Source organism: Nannobrachium achirus, assembly GCF_963921795.1.
Source record: "Nannobrachium achirus genome assembly, chromosome: 1".
NCBI lineage: Eukaryota > Metazoa > Chordata > Actinopteri > Myctophiformes > Myctophidae > Nannobrachium > Nannobrachium achirus.
The window spans coordinates 29121475-29139162 of NC_137810.1; the positions used below are offsets into that span (position 1 = coordinate 29121475).

General features: G+C 43.8%; 1 protein-coding gene across 1 annotated transcript in view; it reads right to left on the bottom strand.

Moving 5' to 3' along the window:
- dennd1b (DENN/MADD domain containing 1B) overlaps positions 1 to 17147 on the bottom strand; it is a 190385-nt gene extending 173238 nt beyond the window's left edge. The window contains exons 1-2 of the mRNA XM_080732823.1: positions 16885 to 17147; positions 16292 to 16356 (exon numbers count right to left, since the gene is read on the bottom strand). Coding sequence (XP_080588949.1) covers positions 16292 to 16356; positions 16885 to 16901 — 82 coding nt within the window. The 5' untranslated portion in view covers positions 16902 to 17147. The remainder of the gene's footprint in view (positions 1 to 16291; positions 16357 to 16884) is intronic.
- Positions 17148 to 17688: the final 541 nt, after the last annotated feature.

Here is a 17688-nt window from a genome sequence, read left to right on the forward strand (position 1 = left end):
TTTAAGGGTGCACTTGGGTTGTAAACTCAGAAAAGCATGCTCATTCCCTCTGGCCATGTGAAATAGGAGCATGCAGTGTTTGTGTGTATGTGCTTGTGCTCGTGTATGTGTATGTGTATGTGTGTGCTTGCATGCGGCTGTGTGTGCACGCGTCTGTGTGATAACAAAGACCTCGTGGGTGAGTCACATGCTTTACGATGACAAATGGTGAAGCAGCTCAGACCTTCACAAAGGCATCAAGATTGACCTACATTCCCCGCACTGAAAAATGGGACAGATCCCAAATTAAGGGCTGGTAGGCCTACTGCACATAAACACCATCATATTCACAGTCAAATGCAGGGCATTGGGCGACACAGCGGCAGATCTGATGGGAGAGAAATATGTCCCGAGGGCATGGCTGTTGACATATAAATAGTGTGGGGAGACCCTGTACTGACAACACAGACAGTATACCTGGGCCAATATCACTAATTCTGCTTGACTGGGGCCTGGCCATGATGCACAAATTAAGGTCTTAATGACAGTATAAAAGTGCAGTTGAGAAGACACCATACTACAACTAGGCGTGTTGTTAAAACAAGGAAGCCATGCGCTCGTTTGCCCTTTAAGAATAGTCTCGTCTGTCTACATGGCAGCGGTCGTGACTCGTGAATGAAGAACACCCAACATGAGAGTCTGTCTGGTTGAAATGCTGGGATGACAGCACAGCATATATGTCTTTAACTTTGGCCCGATGATACAAAAGTGACCATGCTGGTGATAACCAAACTAACCTACAAAGGACATTGGTCACAGGTGAAATTATATGTTTTGTCAATTGTCAGCCTTGTTTACTTTGTCAAAACATGACTTATTACTAATAGCCACCTTTTTGTTATTTTTTTACCCAGAACATAATGTTACGACACTGCTGTTTAGCATATTACCGTAGATGGGATGTTATTTGTCTTTCGCTGCTGTGAGTCTATAGGTCATAGGTTTTAAAAATAAGGTCCAAAGATCTCTAGATCCTCAGAGCATTTCAGGGGCGCCCTGGCAGTAAGAGAAATGACTAATAATATGGTATATTACTTCAAGTGATAGAATGTGTGTAAGACCAGCCATTACAGTCTAAATATAGCCACGTTATGTATATGTGCACTAAATCATATGGGAAAACAGCCCTATAGAGGTAACTGGGGTGAAATCCCCAAGGATAGGGTTCCCTGGCTACTGGCTAATACTGTGTGTTGGAGAATGCTTAATCTACTACACTGAAATCAAAGTATTCATAAATAGCTGAAATAGCCAATCTGTAAGCTGACAACAGGTTTTCATCATGACGTGTTGTAGATCTCGTGCTTGAAGATCTGCTATTTGAATAGAAAATGTTACCGTAACCCTAAGGTTTTCACCTATAATGACATGCCCAAAATAGGGACGGCATGTTGAAAGTGGTTAATTTTAACTCTGAGAGTGTAATAATAGTCCCTTCGGGCAATTTTCTGAGTTGTACAAACACTCAGGATTTTACTGTGTCAGGAAAGCATCGCCATTGGGGCATTGGGCAGAGATTGGGCCTGCTGATGTAATCTGGCCAGTGAGTCCACGCAAAAACCTGTTAAATTCCTGTCTTCACAAAATCTGCTCATTGTGCTCAACATGACAACCATGAATGTCAACAGATTTTTCATCTCTGCTTTTTTATTAAATCCCATTTACCAGACTTTGGCAGATTAATAGGAGCAAAGCTACTATAAAGCGGGAGTTAGGCTAATCCTGTTCATTTGTGGGCAAAACTAGGCCACATCGGCATTACATTCATATGAGCTAGCCAATCATTGTTCTCTTAAGTCAGGATAAGTTGTGTGTGTGTGTGTGTGTGACGTGTGTGTGTGTGTGTGTGTGTGTGTGTGTGTGTGTGTGTGTGTGTGTGTGTGTGTGTGTGTGTGTGTGTGTGTGTGTGTGTGTGTGTGTGTGTGTGTGTGTGTGTGTGTGTGCGTGCGTGTACTGTGCATGCCATCTGCTGTGCTGCTGACCTGTTAACATACATGCTGCTGGTCATCCATTCTGTATACACTGCAGGCCACCAGCTGATGATGATGACTCAAGTGTTTTTTGGACGGGCACCAACAGAGCAAAAGCAGCAGTCAATACTGGTGTTTTAACACCTGACATTCCCACAGCTCATTGGAACATAAACTGTCAGTGGTAGATAGGGTATGAATTTATTCAAAAACGTGTGTGCGTGCAATAATGCACACGCGTGTGTGTACACTAGGGATGGGTATCGTCTGAGATACTTTTAATGGTATCGATCGCATGACGTCGATACTATCGGGTAACGGTTCACGTAAAAACGAACGATACCTCGTTTCGATACTCTGGAACACACCCCTGGCCGGTCGCATCTGTAACAGTTGGGCTACTGAGAGTTTAATGACTGCTTTAGTAGGCTACACTTGTTACTGTGGAAAATAGCCGACAATAGCCTATAATGTTTATTATTATGATGATTATCCAACGTCTATACTCTCTGCTCCGCCACACTGTGTGATCATCATCATCATCACCTCTGCTCTACCGCAGCAGCCAGTGAGTCACCACTCTTTCCGCGTTGAAGTTAAACTTAAATAAAAATCGAAAATGGTATCGAAAAGGGTATCGTATCGATTCCCAGGTATCGAAAAAGGTATCGTATCGATTCAAAGGTGAACGATACCCATCCCTAGTGCACACGCACGCGCGCGCGCACACACACACACACACACACACACACACACACACACACACACACACACACACACACACACACACACACACACACACACACACACACACACACACACACACACACACACACACACACACACACACAGCACTAAAATACAAATTCGGTGAGGCTGTGAGAGAGGGCAACTATTCTAAATTCATCAAAATCATCCACTTTTAAATTATTGATCGGGTCCCTAGTACTTTCCCCCACTTTTTTGCCATGCAAAGGCAAGTCTAAAAATAGCCAATGTGAGCACCAGTTCCTAGAAGTCTTTCCATGTTCTCCCACAGTCTGGCTGCATCAGTGAATTCAGATGAGGCTCCTGCAGCTCTCACAGCTTCTGTCTCTACCTCTCTCTGTCTCTCTATCTCTCTCTCTCTCTGTGTGCGTGTGCGTGTGTGTGTGTGTGTGTGTGTGTGTGCATGTCTCTCTCTCTCTCTCTGTGTCTATCTCTCTCTCTCTGTCTATCTCTCTCTCTCTGTCTATCTATCTCTCTCACACACACACACACACACACACACACACACACACACACACACACACACACACACACACACACACACACACACACACACACACACACACACACACACACACACACACACACACACACACACACACACACACGTGCATACACATAGACATGGGCGCATGCCCACAAGCATGCAAGCTTGCTCTCACATACCTTACACAAAAATAATTCTACAAGTGAAAATTATTATTTCACATATATGAAAATTTCTTGAGGTGCGTAGGAGGAAATATCCATAGGAAAGAAGAGAGAGAGAGCTCCTGCATATACTGCTGGCCATCATTCGTCTAACATAGAAACAAGTACAGATCTGAGCACAGAAATAATAATATTACGACAGGGTTCACGTGTAATTCATGAAACGTTTGTATCTTGCCAATTACAGCGTAAGAATGCTCAGGGGTTGATAATTAGCCCTTCACTATGCCCCTCCCAATAAGCTTTTGTCCAATGCTAGCTTAGAATATGCCCCTCCCAAAAAGCTTTTGTCCAATGCTAGTTTAGAATATGCCCCTCCCAATAAGCTTTTGTCCAATGCTAGCTTAGAATATGCCCCTCCCAAAAAGCTTTTGTCCAATGCTAGTTTAGAATATGCCCCTCCCAATAAGCTTTTGTCCAATGCTAGCTTAGAATATGCCCCTCCCAAAAAGCTTTTGTCCAATGCTAGCTTAGAATATGCCCCTCCCAAAAAGCTTTGTCCAATGCTAGCTTAGAAAAACTTCCTGCTTGCCAAGGCAAGCAAGCTTTTGTCCAATGCTAGCTTAGAATAACTTCCTGCTTGCCAAGGCTGGGAGGGGCATAGTGAAGGGCTAATTGTGGTGACTGGAAACAATCATCACCTAAATACGACAGCCCTACGCAGTGGTTTTCAACCAGTGGTCCGGGGACCACCAGTGGTCCTTGCGAGGGTTCCAGGTGGTCCCCAGCTAAATGATTGACAGTTGGTAACCAATTGGACCGTTATACATCTTTAACCCTTGAGAGCAAAAAATGTTAGCAAATGGACCCTTACAGGTCCATTTGGTTTCATTTTACGCAATAAATTATTGTTCTGCATTATTCAATTTACAAGAGCTCTATACAATTAGAGAATGGAGATTTAGTTTTTTGTTTTGTCCACATTTGCCTGTAGTGTTATCTCTCCTAATGGTAAAAAAATCGTAGTCAAGGATTTGTTATGGTCGCGCTGGTCCTCCTCGCTCCATCTCGCTCGCTCTCTCTCTCTCTCTCTCTCTCTCTCTCTCTCTCTCTCTCTCTCTCTCTCTCTCTCTCTCTCTCTCTCTCCGCGCGGCGTGTGTGTGTGTCGCGCTCCTCCATGTGTGTGCGTGCGTGCGTGCGTGCCACACATGAGCTAATGGGTTGCCAGATTGGCCAGAAACAAGCAAACAGGTCTATAAAAACGTTGTTGTTGCGACCGTAGGTCGCACTTACTACAGAAAGCTCCACCAGGTGTCCGTGCGTCAGTCAGTCCGTCCGTCACACGTCAGACGTCACACTTTTGCCCTGCTCATATCTCCGCAACCGTTGCCCCGATCCATGCCAGATTTTGCACACACACTCCTTACCTGCCAAACTACAACCTCCAAGGACCCCCGGAGCTCCAGGGACCCCCAGCTCCCTCGGGGACCCCCAAGTGTAAAAAATGAGCACATGTGCAAAAATTACCAAATGACCACCCCAACGGGGCTGCTCACGGGGAATTCCTGGGGACCACCCACTCCTGGTGCTCCAGAACGGATGCAAAAGTGGTGACGCCCCCAGTGGAGGACCCCCTCCACTGCAGCTCACATAAAATGCCGTAACTCGGCCTAGGAGCGTCCGGGAGAGCCGGGGCCGGTACCTATTCGTCCGCCAAGGCAACGCGGAGACCCCACCCCTCATTTCTCACATGGCCCTCTTCTAGCGCCACCTTCAGGCCGATTTTTACAACACATTTTTGCCCACTACTCCTACAGTTTTGGCCCTAAAATCACGCAAATTGCTACACAATATGTCTACACTCATCCCATCAACATGAATCTGTCCCATATAGCGCCACCTTCAGGCCCATTTTTAAAAACACATTTTTGGACACTGCTCCTACAGATGTTGCCCTAAAATCACGAACATCACTACACAGTATGTCTACACTCATGTCATCAACATGGCTCAGGCAGATTTTGGAAAAACACATTTTTGCCCTATTTGTGGAGATAAGTGACCTACGGTCGCTTATCTCCCGAGGGAGATTAGGGAGTCTTACTGGTCTATAATATTGTTTAAGAACAGTGGTTCTCAAACATTTTCATGCCAAGAGCAAGGACCCCAAATGTGTACAATATACTGTACAGGAAAACAATCTTAAGGACCTATATTAGGCCTATTATTGATTCTGCTTTTAAATAAAAATGCTATTAACCAAGTAAGCTGAAATGTTATTGAATATAATTGAAAGAGAGTGACATGGTTTTTTTTTTTTGCCTTTATGATTATTATGAAGGGCAGACAATATTGCCACTTTCTTTATGGGATTTTTTTTTCTTCTCTCTCTCTCTCTCTTTTTAAAATAAATAATAATAATAATAATATTGCCCCACTTGATCGGATCGGTGATCGGGTGATCGGTTCCTAAAAACCTGATCGGACCATCTCAATTCTTTTGTATTGAGTGTACACTATGCAAAGGAGAAGACACACACCTATATGGTGTGTAGGTCCAGTACTGCATCAGTGACAGGGAAAGAACATCCAGCATAACAACCAAACACCCCCCCCCCACTCCTCCATGTCAGTAGTAGTACTATGTTTACAGTCAACTGTACCATGGACAGGACCATGGACTCTGTCATTTCATGCCCGAGCCCTGTGTCCATACACATGTGCACGCGCATGTGTGTGTGTGTGTGTGTGTGTGTGTGTGTGTGTGTGTGTGTGTGCGTGTGTGCGTGCGTGCGTGCGTGCGTGCGTGTTGTGGAGGCACCTGGACAGTCCACTGACCTCCTCTCTCTCCCTGTAGGGCCTGTCTGCCCCTGTCACAACTGGTGATAATGGAGGTACGAGGAGGGGAGAGAGAGAGTTACAGAGATGCAAAAGAGAAAACGAAAAAGACCCCAAGAACAGTTTCATCAGAATGCAGAAGTGGCAGAGGCAGAGCTGTTAGAATGAGGTGAGTCCTATTAGACAGATTGAACAGACATAATTTCACTGGCCTTGCTCTGCCTTTCCAGTTGCCACAATTTGAGAGTCTTTGTAAATTTGCTGTCAGCCAGCAATGGACAGGATGAACTCATAATCGTACATCCAAATATTATTGCGACCATAGGTCGCATTCAGTATGAAAATGAAAATGCAGATCAATCATGTCCGTCCGTGCATGCGTCACACCTCAAGTCATGCTCCATATGTGGCCAAGATCCCTGATGTCATCAATATTAAGCCCATACCTGTGAATTCCCAAATATGGTCTGTGCGTCAGTCCCAAGATCCCTGATGTCCACAATATAAGCCCATATCTGGAAATGCCCATATATGGACATATTGTGTCAGTCTGATAACCAGTGTGATTGTCACGACGCAGGCCTTCCCTCACAGAATGTCAAGTTACGTACCGGAATTTTATCTGTGAAATCATCAAGATGACGTTCATTCTACAACTAGAAATAAAATGCTTGCGTAAGAAAAAAGGTTTGAGAGCACTCACTCCACCCTCTTAAAAACAAGAAATGACACAGCATATTATTCTTCTGCCTAGTACCTACACATACGCTATGGCCTAGTATGAGCGAATAGGGGAAGTGGATCAACGCCATGTGATTCCCTTGTTTGGCCTAGCAAAAATTTGGGTGTGTATCTCAATTTGAATATTTGGCAAATTGGCTGTACCATTTTCATTTTTCACAAGATCGGTGGTTGTTGCAATTATTTGCTCTTACAATACTTCACCATATGTTGTGCTATGACGAAATAAACCCATAAAATGTAAAAATGTGTATGCTCCGTAATGCAATTTCAATTTCACTCTGTGAAGGAATGGCGGATTCGGCCAAGCCCTGAAATACCTGTATGTGTGTCTCAAAGAATACCAGCTTGTGGAAAGCTAAAACCCTTGGAAAGTAGTGTCATGACTCTTGCATCTTACAAAATAATTACCAAAACAATATATTTTAAACTCAAGGGTTAAATTATGGTTCCTTTCACATTTAGGAGCTACACGATGGCGCCAGAACCCAACCGTAGAACGCCAGCCATTCTGGCCTATTAGCTGCACTTTATTTTGAAACCACAGCGTGCTCACGCGTGCACATCAGCACATTTGTGTGTCACATGACTCTGACATGGATGTTGTTGCGGTCCATCATGGATAGGCTAAAGCTATAGTTAGCCGATCATTATTTTGCCATCTAGCCGTGGAAAAATTTGGTTCTTGCCAATAAAAAACATACATTTGAGATAAAGAAGGTTTTCTCCAGCAAAATGCATTGGACATCACAGGTGATATCACAGGTGACATCACCTATGTAAAAGTATATGGGTATCCCTTTTATGCCCATATATGAAGATCCCTGATGTCATCGATATATATCACTGGCCAGATGGCAAAGGCATGGCCCATATCTGTGTGGCTGGTTCAGAATCAGATAGGGAGCTCCATGTATGGGTATAAACTATGGTCATAAACTATATTGTATGTATATGGATACATACCAGTAAGACTCCCTAATCGGGAGATAAGCGACCGTTGGTCGCTTATCTCCACAAATAGGCCAAAAGTTTGTTTTACCAATTATTACACTCTATGTGAACATTTACATCAACAAATAACAAGTACAGGGCATCATCTGGGATACAATCCCTTTTATGCCCATATATGGAGATCCCTAACATAATCCCTTTCATGCCCATATATGGAGATCCCTAACAGAATCCCTTTTATGCCCATATATGGAGATCCCTAACAGCATCCCTTTTATGCCCATATATGGAGATCACTAACAGCTAACAGAATCCCTTTTATGCCCATATATGGAGATCCCTAACAGAATCCCTTTTATGCCCATATATGGAGATCCCTAACAGAATCCCTTTTATGCCCATATATGGAGATCCCTAACAGAATCCCTTTTATGCCCAGTTGGTTGCTAGGGGAAAAAAACATGGTTGCTATGGTAAACAGTTGGTTGCTAGGGTAAACAGTTGGTTGCTAGGGTAAAACCATGGTTGCTAAGGTGGTTGCTAACGTACACTAACAGACCAGCAACAACAGACTGTTGCCACAGCAACGTACACAAAGGTTTGTGTACACATGTGGTGTGATGTCATACTGAAGATATATGACATCACACCGTACACAAACAAAGGTGTGACGTGTGACGTGTGACGGACGGACGGACGGACGGCCGGTGGAGGTTTTCATAGTAAACTGCTCCCTGACGGTCGCAATTATTATTAATAAAGGATAAAATAAAATAAAAAGTCCATATATGGTCATTCCCAGAAACAAAATCCCTTTTATTCCCAGGCCCTAACTGGCCCAAGAGCCTCTTTTACTCTGATTTACACCCTACCTTCCCTGAAAACGTTAATATTAAGTCCATATATGTGTATATTAACCAGTAAGACTCCCTAATCGGGAGATAAGCGACCGTAGGTCGGTTATCTCCACAAATAGGGCAAAAAATTGTTTTTCCAAAATCTCCCTGATCCATGTTGATGACATGAGTGTAGACATACTGTGTAGTGATTTTCGTGATTTTAGGGCAAAATCTCTAGGAGCAGTGTCCAAAAATTTGTTTTTAAAAATCGGCCTGAAGGTGGCGCTATATGGGACAGATTCATGTTGATGGGATGAGTGTAGACATACTGTGTAGCGATTAGCGTGATTTTACGGCAAAAACTGTAGGAGCAGTGGCCAAAAATGTGTTTTAAAAATGGGCCTGAAGGTGGCGCTAGAAGAGGGCCATGTGAGAAATGAGGGGTGGGGTCTCCGCGTTGCCTTGGCGGACGAATAGGTACCGGCCCCGGCTCTCCCGGACGCTCCCAGCCCGAGTTACGGCATTTTATGTGAGCTGCAGTGGAGGGGGTCCTCCACTGGGGGGTCACCACTTTTGCATCCATTCTGGAGCACCAGGAGTGGGTGGTCCCCAGGAATTCCCCGTGAGCAGCCCCGTTGGGGTGGTCATTTTTGCACATTTGGTCATTTTTTACACCTGGGGGTCCCCCAGGGACCTGAGGGTCCCTGGATCTCCGGGGGTCCTTGGAGGTTGTAGTTTGGCAGGTAAGGAGTGTGTGTGCAAAATTTGGCATGGATGGGGGCAACGGTTGTGGAGATATGAGCAGGGCAAAAGTGTGACGTGTGACGTGTGACAGACAGACGGACAGACAGACGGACGGACAGCCCGTGGAGGTTTTGATAGTAAATGCTCCCTACGGTCGCAATAAAGGATAAAATAAAATAAAATACAAATCCATATACAGTATGGGCATTCCCAGATGATGCCCTGATAGGGTACCCCTTATGCCCATATATGGAGATCCCCAGGCATCAAACACATGCCCTAACTTGCCAAGGCCCTGCTTGGCTTTACTAATTAACATATGTTTTATGCCCATATATGGAGATCCCTTTCCCAATGTCATCAATATTAAGGACATATCTGGGAATGCCCATATTTGGTAATGCCCATATATGGGCATGTTTTGACATAACATTGTTGACTATCATGCAGGGGTCTCCATGGGTAACTGGTCCGATATACATCACTGGCCAGATGGCCAAGAACTGGCGCGACCTCGCATCGCCCTGAGGCGTCTTACTAGTGGTGACCACTCTTACGCCCATTCAGTATGGAAAGGCATTGCAGACTCATTCAGTGTATGGGAAGCCAAAGCAGAATCCCCATTGGCTTAAAGGACAGCCAAAGATGAGAAAGTGATAAAAAGGCCACTACTAGCACAGTGACTGACTATAGACCTGCTTCACACAAGCTGGTGAAAAAATAGGGGGAAAAATGGACCTGTACCCAACAGGCAGTCGACCACTACAGAGCTTGTGAATGGATGGCTGACAGATGACGGGGTGCTACAAATGAGTCCTGACACAAACAAAAGAACGAGGCTGTGGTACACAAAGAATTGCAGTAACAATGGCTGGACAAATATGTCATCTAACCAAAATCAATACAAATGGACTTTTACTTGCTTATAACTTAGTGGGTAATATCCTATGTATGGAGAGTGTGATGCTGAAGGAAAAACTCATAAAGAATTAATGTTGTCCTGAAAGCTTTATGAAATTCCAACCCTAATTAGTGAACATCATTGCACGAAAGCCTCAGTTTAAAAACAACATTTTGCACATGGCCAGTTAGGCTATTGTTTAATTAAGACGTTAAGATACAACCATGCGAAGAGTACGACATGGAAATACTTGAAGAGACAACAGTCAGCTCTGTTTTGGAATATATTTTCACTTTGAAATATTAAGTGCACTGACCAAAGAAACAGGCAAAAGTACAGATAAGGACAGCTAGAACTGTCTGGCTAAGGCAGCCACTGACCTCTAACCTCAATGCAGACAAAAATAAGTTTGCTACTGAAAGTTGGACCGTTGGTCAAACAAGATTCCACAGACACACTCAAAGAGAGAATGGAGTGGGAGGCCGGGACTTCTCAAAGTTCACTCACACTGTGTGTGGTCATTAGATATCATAGCAGGGAAGTTATCAAGCCCTCCTAAATTCCTCTCAGAAAGAAGACACTGAGTGAGATGATATTTTGCTCTCTGTAAGGGAGCCAATTTAGCTAAGTTAAATGGGCAAGACAAGAGAGAAAGGCAGAAGGACCGGGAGAAATAGAAACAAAGTGTGAGACCCAGGGGTGCTCCCAGGAGTGTGAGTAGAGGAGTGTGGCCTCTCTAATGACCAATCAACACCCTCCTAGCTGCCGTGGCATCTTCTAGCCCTCCAATGGCCTCCCGCCTGAGTGTGAGCCCGTCATGACCCCCACACACATGCCGCAGCCAATCAGATTGCAGAACTGTTGTTCCTGGGTCAAGGAGCAATTTTGACATTTTGCAGAATGTCAGTGTTCAACCTTTTCTAAAAGTTCTACTACACAGGCATTTTGCTCTGCGAATACCAAGGGTGGGTGTACGGGGGGGCGGGCGGGCAGGGAGGGGGGGGGGTGTAAGGAGAAAAACAGCATAGCTGTATCTGTGAAAATGGAATATCACAGTTCTGCTTGAGGGGCCTACAGCAGAGAGGGAAGCAGATTGATAACGAACTAGCTAGCGGGAGGTGACACTTGGAGACCTCCGGGTCTCAGTGTGAATGTTCTTGAGGAACAGAACAAAAGTAACTTTTCGTAATTGGTGCATTGGAGCAAGTGAAGTTAGAAGGCCATGTGAATCAAAAGCAATGCTTCCAACTTCTGGTTTCTGGTCCCTTTTATTCTATCTGTAGGAAACAAGAAAAAACAGATGCAAGTGCATCAATATGGAGCGAATTTTAATACCCGCAAAGAGCTGTCTTGGGATATTGAGGCTGACAATGAACTTGTCAATATTCTCATGAAAAATGTGACATATGTTCAATGGTAACTGATAAGCCTATGCTGTCACAACACAAAGTGGCATAACAATGTGATCAAAGCCAGATGAAAACATTGACATTTTTGTTGTGTTTTTTAAACAGCAAATCGTTCCCCTAATTGCAGCACAAATGGCGTTGTAAAATTGATATGCTGATCTATTAACTTTATTGCTTTGTTACTAGGGAGCAATCTGGCTGGAGGGAGCGGGAGAGGACAGGTAGCATCTGTCCCCACCTACTGCCTTGGCAGCGCTAGCGTCATCTGCTAGTTTGGCAGTATCTTGGAAACACATCAATATGGCTCTATGTAGCCAGGGCCGCTAGTAGCTAGCATGCCAGTCACGCTCTCAGGCAACGCACACTCGCTCCTGAGCATCCAAAGTGAACAGAGCCAACTGAGCAGAGCTCGGCTGGGGCTGAACAGGGAGGCCAGGTCTCGGTGGACAAGCATGGGGAAAAAAGGGCCGTGTCTGTCATCTGTGGTTAGAAATGTGGAGCCAAATCCCGAGTTGAACACTGCTGCCATTCCAACCAAATGCATGCCTTTTTTCTTCAGTACAGCTTATTTATTTCATTGTTCTCATGAAATCTCCACTACTAGAAAATGTGTTATTGAGTGACTCACGGACGACTACTTTGAGGGGTTACTAAAAAGCTTTCCAATAGATTAATAATAACACATTATAACAAAATGCTATATGACAGACTAGAATAAAGTAATGTTCTTACTTGCTGCACGCATATAATGTAGCTACCTTGCTTCCATGTTCAGCCAATTGGGAAAAAATAGCAACTATAACTGCGGGAAGCCGGACATTGTCCAATAGGCTCACACTGATAATGTTGCCAAAGTTAAGGATCCAAAATTGCATGGCTAAAACTCACTCAGAAACTAAAATAGTATCCTCCTCCTCTACCAGAGCAAGAAGCAAGCCATTAGCTTGATCTGGATTCCTGTACGTCAGATTTGAACTTCAGTCTATGAGGTCATCCAGCTACATCAACGCTGCCCATGGATGAATGGTCATCCTGAGAGGCTGGATGCCCCTGTTGGCTGAACATCAGAAAGGCCCAGGCTTCTTATGAAACCCTGTTAACAGTGGTCTACTTGAGTGACAGGGTAAGTGAGGCAGGCCCATACACTGTAGGCACTTTGCAACAGAGTAGAACACGTTAAAGTTACTACAGTATGGGATATAGGATAATTGTCATTATTGCTGCAGTTTACAAAGTTTGTTTACTGGAAGAAAACCAAATGGTATTACAAAGTGTATTTATTTGCTTGGTTACTGTTCTCCTATGCTATGTTTAACCGGACATGGCTCAGTCACTGAAGATCAGACTCAGCTTTTGTATTCATATTCACACTCAACAGTGAGCTTATTATGAGTCTTATGCTTCGTACACACCGCCGGCGAATTGGCGAATAGCGAATTAGCGTATAATTCGCCTTTTGTTTAAAACCTTATAAAGTCAATGGAAGCATCCACACCAAACGCGAATTTTTAAAAAGCGAAAAGGCGTCTGTTTTTTATTCGCCCTTGTGTCGAATTTAGTGAACATTCGCTGGTGAACTCCTCTCTCTCTCTGTATTAAATCAAGCACCGCCGCCAGGCATCCATGCCTATGTGGCAATGCCTAAGTGGTATGCGCCTGTACCAGTAGGCCAGTGGGCGCCCTGGAGAGGGTGAACTTTATCACTGTATGTACTTCTACAGGCTGAGGCAGCACCTGTCAACAGGGAATGTTGAAAGGGAGGGGTAGGACGGAGATGCTATGTCCTCCCGGTGGGGGCTCCTCAGTGGCAGGTGAGCCAGTACGGTACACTAGCAGTGGCAACACAGTAATGTGTGGGGAGGAATTATTAGGGAGAGAGAAAAAAGGGGTAAGATGCTCTAAATTCAAAACAAAACACAGGAAGTAGTAGCATATACCTGTACATATAGTATACCTTTAGCACAGAGATCAAAGCCAACCAGGGTAAACCTCCCTTGCACTTAAGACTGGCAGCAAGCTGTGACACACAGGGTGTTAGTTTCCTGGAAGCACAGCACAGCAAAGCACAGCCAGGATGTGGTGAGAACGGGCAAAGTGCTGCTGTGACATCAGCAAATCCTGAGAGGTATACAGCTTCTACTTTCAGATCACTCTAGGAGGATACCCTTTCACAAGCCATTTTTCAACATAGGGTAATGTAAGGTACATGTAGGTGGCAGTGCAGGGCAGTGGGAATATAGAACAATTTAAATGGGAGAACTGTGAATCAAAATCACTCTATTCATCACGCTGTTGCACCTAAAATATAATTAGTAACCACCTTGTAGGGAGAAATTAAAAATGTGAGCAAAGTGAAACCTTAGGCCACTTCTCCAAATGGTTAGACCTAAATGTTCCACACTGTGTTGCTATGACAATTTAATTATAGCCTTTGTTGGACATTACTGTGGGCTATTATTTGTTTGCCTCTATGCAGCAATGAGAAGATAAAGTGTGAATATGGTGTGCTTTTTTGGATGTGCCTCCGCATTTTGGCAGTAGGAGAAACAGGTCTAGTTTGTGGTGAGTGATTGAAGAGGTTTCACAGCCTGGCCAAAGCCTGTCTGGTGTGACTCATAGCAGTAACTCAGTGAGCTCATATCAAAAGTGTATGAAACATAGAACGACAGAAACATAGAACGACAGAACTGAGACAAAGTGTACGGTGCACATGAGAAAGGTCAGATGTTGGGGCTTAATGCACCTGTAGGTCTACAAATCTATTCTTCACACACAATCCATCAATTCATGTTGAGTATAATGGTGCAAGCTCATGCATAGCACAGTTTATGGATTAGGTTGTGACATTCAAAAGCCATATCATTTCAAATCCCTCGTACCTCAGACACAGGAGGTTTGAAGAAAGGGAAATTGATCTAATAACCACAGGAGAAGTGGCTCAGTTCTTATTTGGTTATCTGAAACCACTCCTTTTAAAGCAAACAAGGCATCCAAATCATAAGCCTCAGCTGGCAAATATTATACAATGACATCTCCTGAGATTTCTTCCACCATGTCTACTTCCTGAATGCCACGGTTCTGTTAGCCAATGAGGATTTGGTACACTGTAGTGGCAGGAGGTCTGTCCAATACCGGTACAGAATGTGTGTGCTCCATCTGCCCTAAGGGGTGTGTACTGTACATACATATAGCTAAGAAGCCATCCTCCTGAGAGAAGGAGTCCGGATATGAGCCTGACCCTGGATCAGACATGGGGGGAAGTCAGTTATTACAGTATAGGCCGGTGGTTTATGAGTATGGTTTTAAATCTAATATCAGAGCAACGTCCAAGGATAACTTTTCCCTCTGCTATGGTCAACTCAGCAGCTGCACAAGTGACCCGTCCACAGCACACCTCTTTAACGTCAAAACCGAGCGGGGAAAACAAGAGAGCCGGTGTAATATGCAGCACAACTGTTTTTGCATGATATTTGACTTAAGGGTGACACTGGATATTGATGTGAAATATAGGTTGTTTTGATTCCCATATTCATAACGCAGGAATACAATGTTGTTCTTCGGTGGCCAACATAATTTCCTGGGTTAGCCTCAACACTCACGTTTCTGTCCAGGCTGGCTGCTGCAGCTGGAATGTTGGACCATAGCAAAGAGCACTAGCCTAATGCTAGTGCTATACTTGCTGACCATTATAGCAGAAACTTTCCAAAACTGCCCGAGTCACGACACTGATAGAGCAACATTGCCTTCAATGTCTGATACAACAACTTATAATTTAATGACAGCATAGTGTAGAAGTGTAACTGGGCTTGTTAAAAATAAGACTTGAAACCATAAAGAAATTATGTACTTTTTGTCATGACATAACAAAGTTCCACCATGCATCAAAAAGTTATCTGATGAAAAAAGACGTCTAAAAGACGCCTTGTGTTATACCTTTTAAAAAACAATATCTTGTCCTTTCTTAGGTTTTCTGAGGCATACAGCAGAACACGTGCACGTGTAATAACACCCCAGCCCCAGGTATAAAATTCCCTTCGCTTTGGGAGGAATTACTCAGACACCCAACCATATGAAAGTATAGGTTTCTGACACAAGTTACCTGACTTAAAGTGCTGGAGAAGGGCATTAAACAGACTAAAAACTGCTGCTAGCATATATAATTCAGACTACACACCATTATCAGTGCACAGAACACTGTAATTATTACCCACCACAAACAATAATCTTTCAGTAGGCTACAAAGAGAAAGAGTGGCAAACACAAGGGAGTTTCTTTCAATCAAGGTAAATGACACTTTGCATAAATGTATAATGTATAATGTTCAGTACATTTAAGATACTGTCCTGGAAAGCTTCTAAAGCAAAGCAGAGTGAAATTCAAATTCAGACAATACTAGTTATTGATAATAATAAGGCTATTAGGGACGGGTGTACCTACCCTCATGTTCAGATGCTGGACATGCCACCTGTAGAACCAAATCAAATGTTCTTTCTGGATTCAACCTGAAATGAAAAATAACAGCTTTTACGGTGTGTACGTGTCACTCTCTTTCTGTCCGTGGCGTCAGCTGTATAGCTAAGGTGAGAATTGAGTGGTTTTAATTCAGTATGACTTGTAGTAATAGCATAGTAGTAATTGGTAAGCTAATGTCACAAGGTGCTCCAGTCCATCTTCATACAGACAACAAACTTAGAACGGTGTAAACTCGGGGCCAGCAGCAGCAGCGAGCTAAGCTCGTTGGGTGAATTCAAGCCGGTTGGTTTGCCTAGCAGAGCTGCTAATTCGTGGTCTGGTCAGCCACACAGACAACGCGCAGCAGCAAGCTGACTGACCCAAATGCTGCCAAGCCAGCTGGCCTGGCTGCTAATTCCACTGTCTCACACACTGCGTGAAACATAACATTCCTTCGTATAGCACATCCACACACCGTGCTATAGCTCCACGTTGGATCTATTCTATTCTACTGGTTCGACAGAAAGCAAGTGATAGAAGAAGAAGGAGAGGGAAAAAAACAACAACTCGTGTCTTACTTTATCCTGCTGTCCATGGTTTACAACATCGCGACAGCTCCTGGCTGTCCGCAGCGCGTCGGTGTCCAGGCAGACAGGCTGTGCTTTACGACGTTCCGATGCACTGTGAATTGAATACCTCCCGTAATAACGGCGTAATAGCGGCGACAGAGCCTGAGAGGCTGAATAATGCAATGTCGTTCTTATTGAGAGAGTGTGTGTGACTGTGTGTGTGTGTGCGCGCTGTAGAAGTGGCCCGTTGTTTCACATCCAGCTCTGGTATTTCCCACAACAAACACACTCCAGGAAGTGCTGTCAAAGATTCAGTGACGTCAGGTCTGATGATGATGATGAGCACCTTGCTGTTGAATGTGCTGTGACTCCACTCCACTTCAGCACACACATCTATGATTATTGATGGCTCCTATTATTATTGTGGTTCAGTGGTGGAAAAACGTACTACATTTCTTTACTATGTATCAATACTGCAATGTAGAAATACGGTACTCTGTTACAATTCAAAATGTACTTGAGTAAAAAGTACAAAAGTATATTGGCATCAAAATGTACATAAAGAACAAAAAGTAGAAAGTACGCTTTATGAGTCATTCCACGAAACCGGTACGATTTGAGGTCCCTCTAATCCTTTTAGCTGTATTTTATCTATTTGGTCACCAAAATTGATTTTTAAAAGCTTTTATCATTAATTGAAATGTTCCCTTTAATATTGTGTAAAACTTACATACATTTTATCTTAATTCCAGAAATTATCTTCAATTCTTTTAGTAGACACCACCTATTTTGTCCATTTTCTCATGTCCCCGA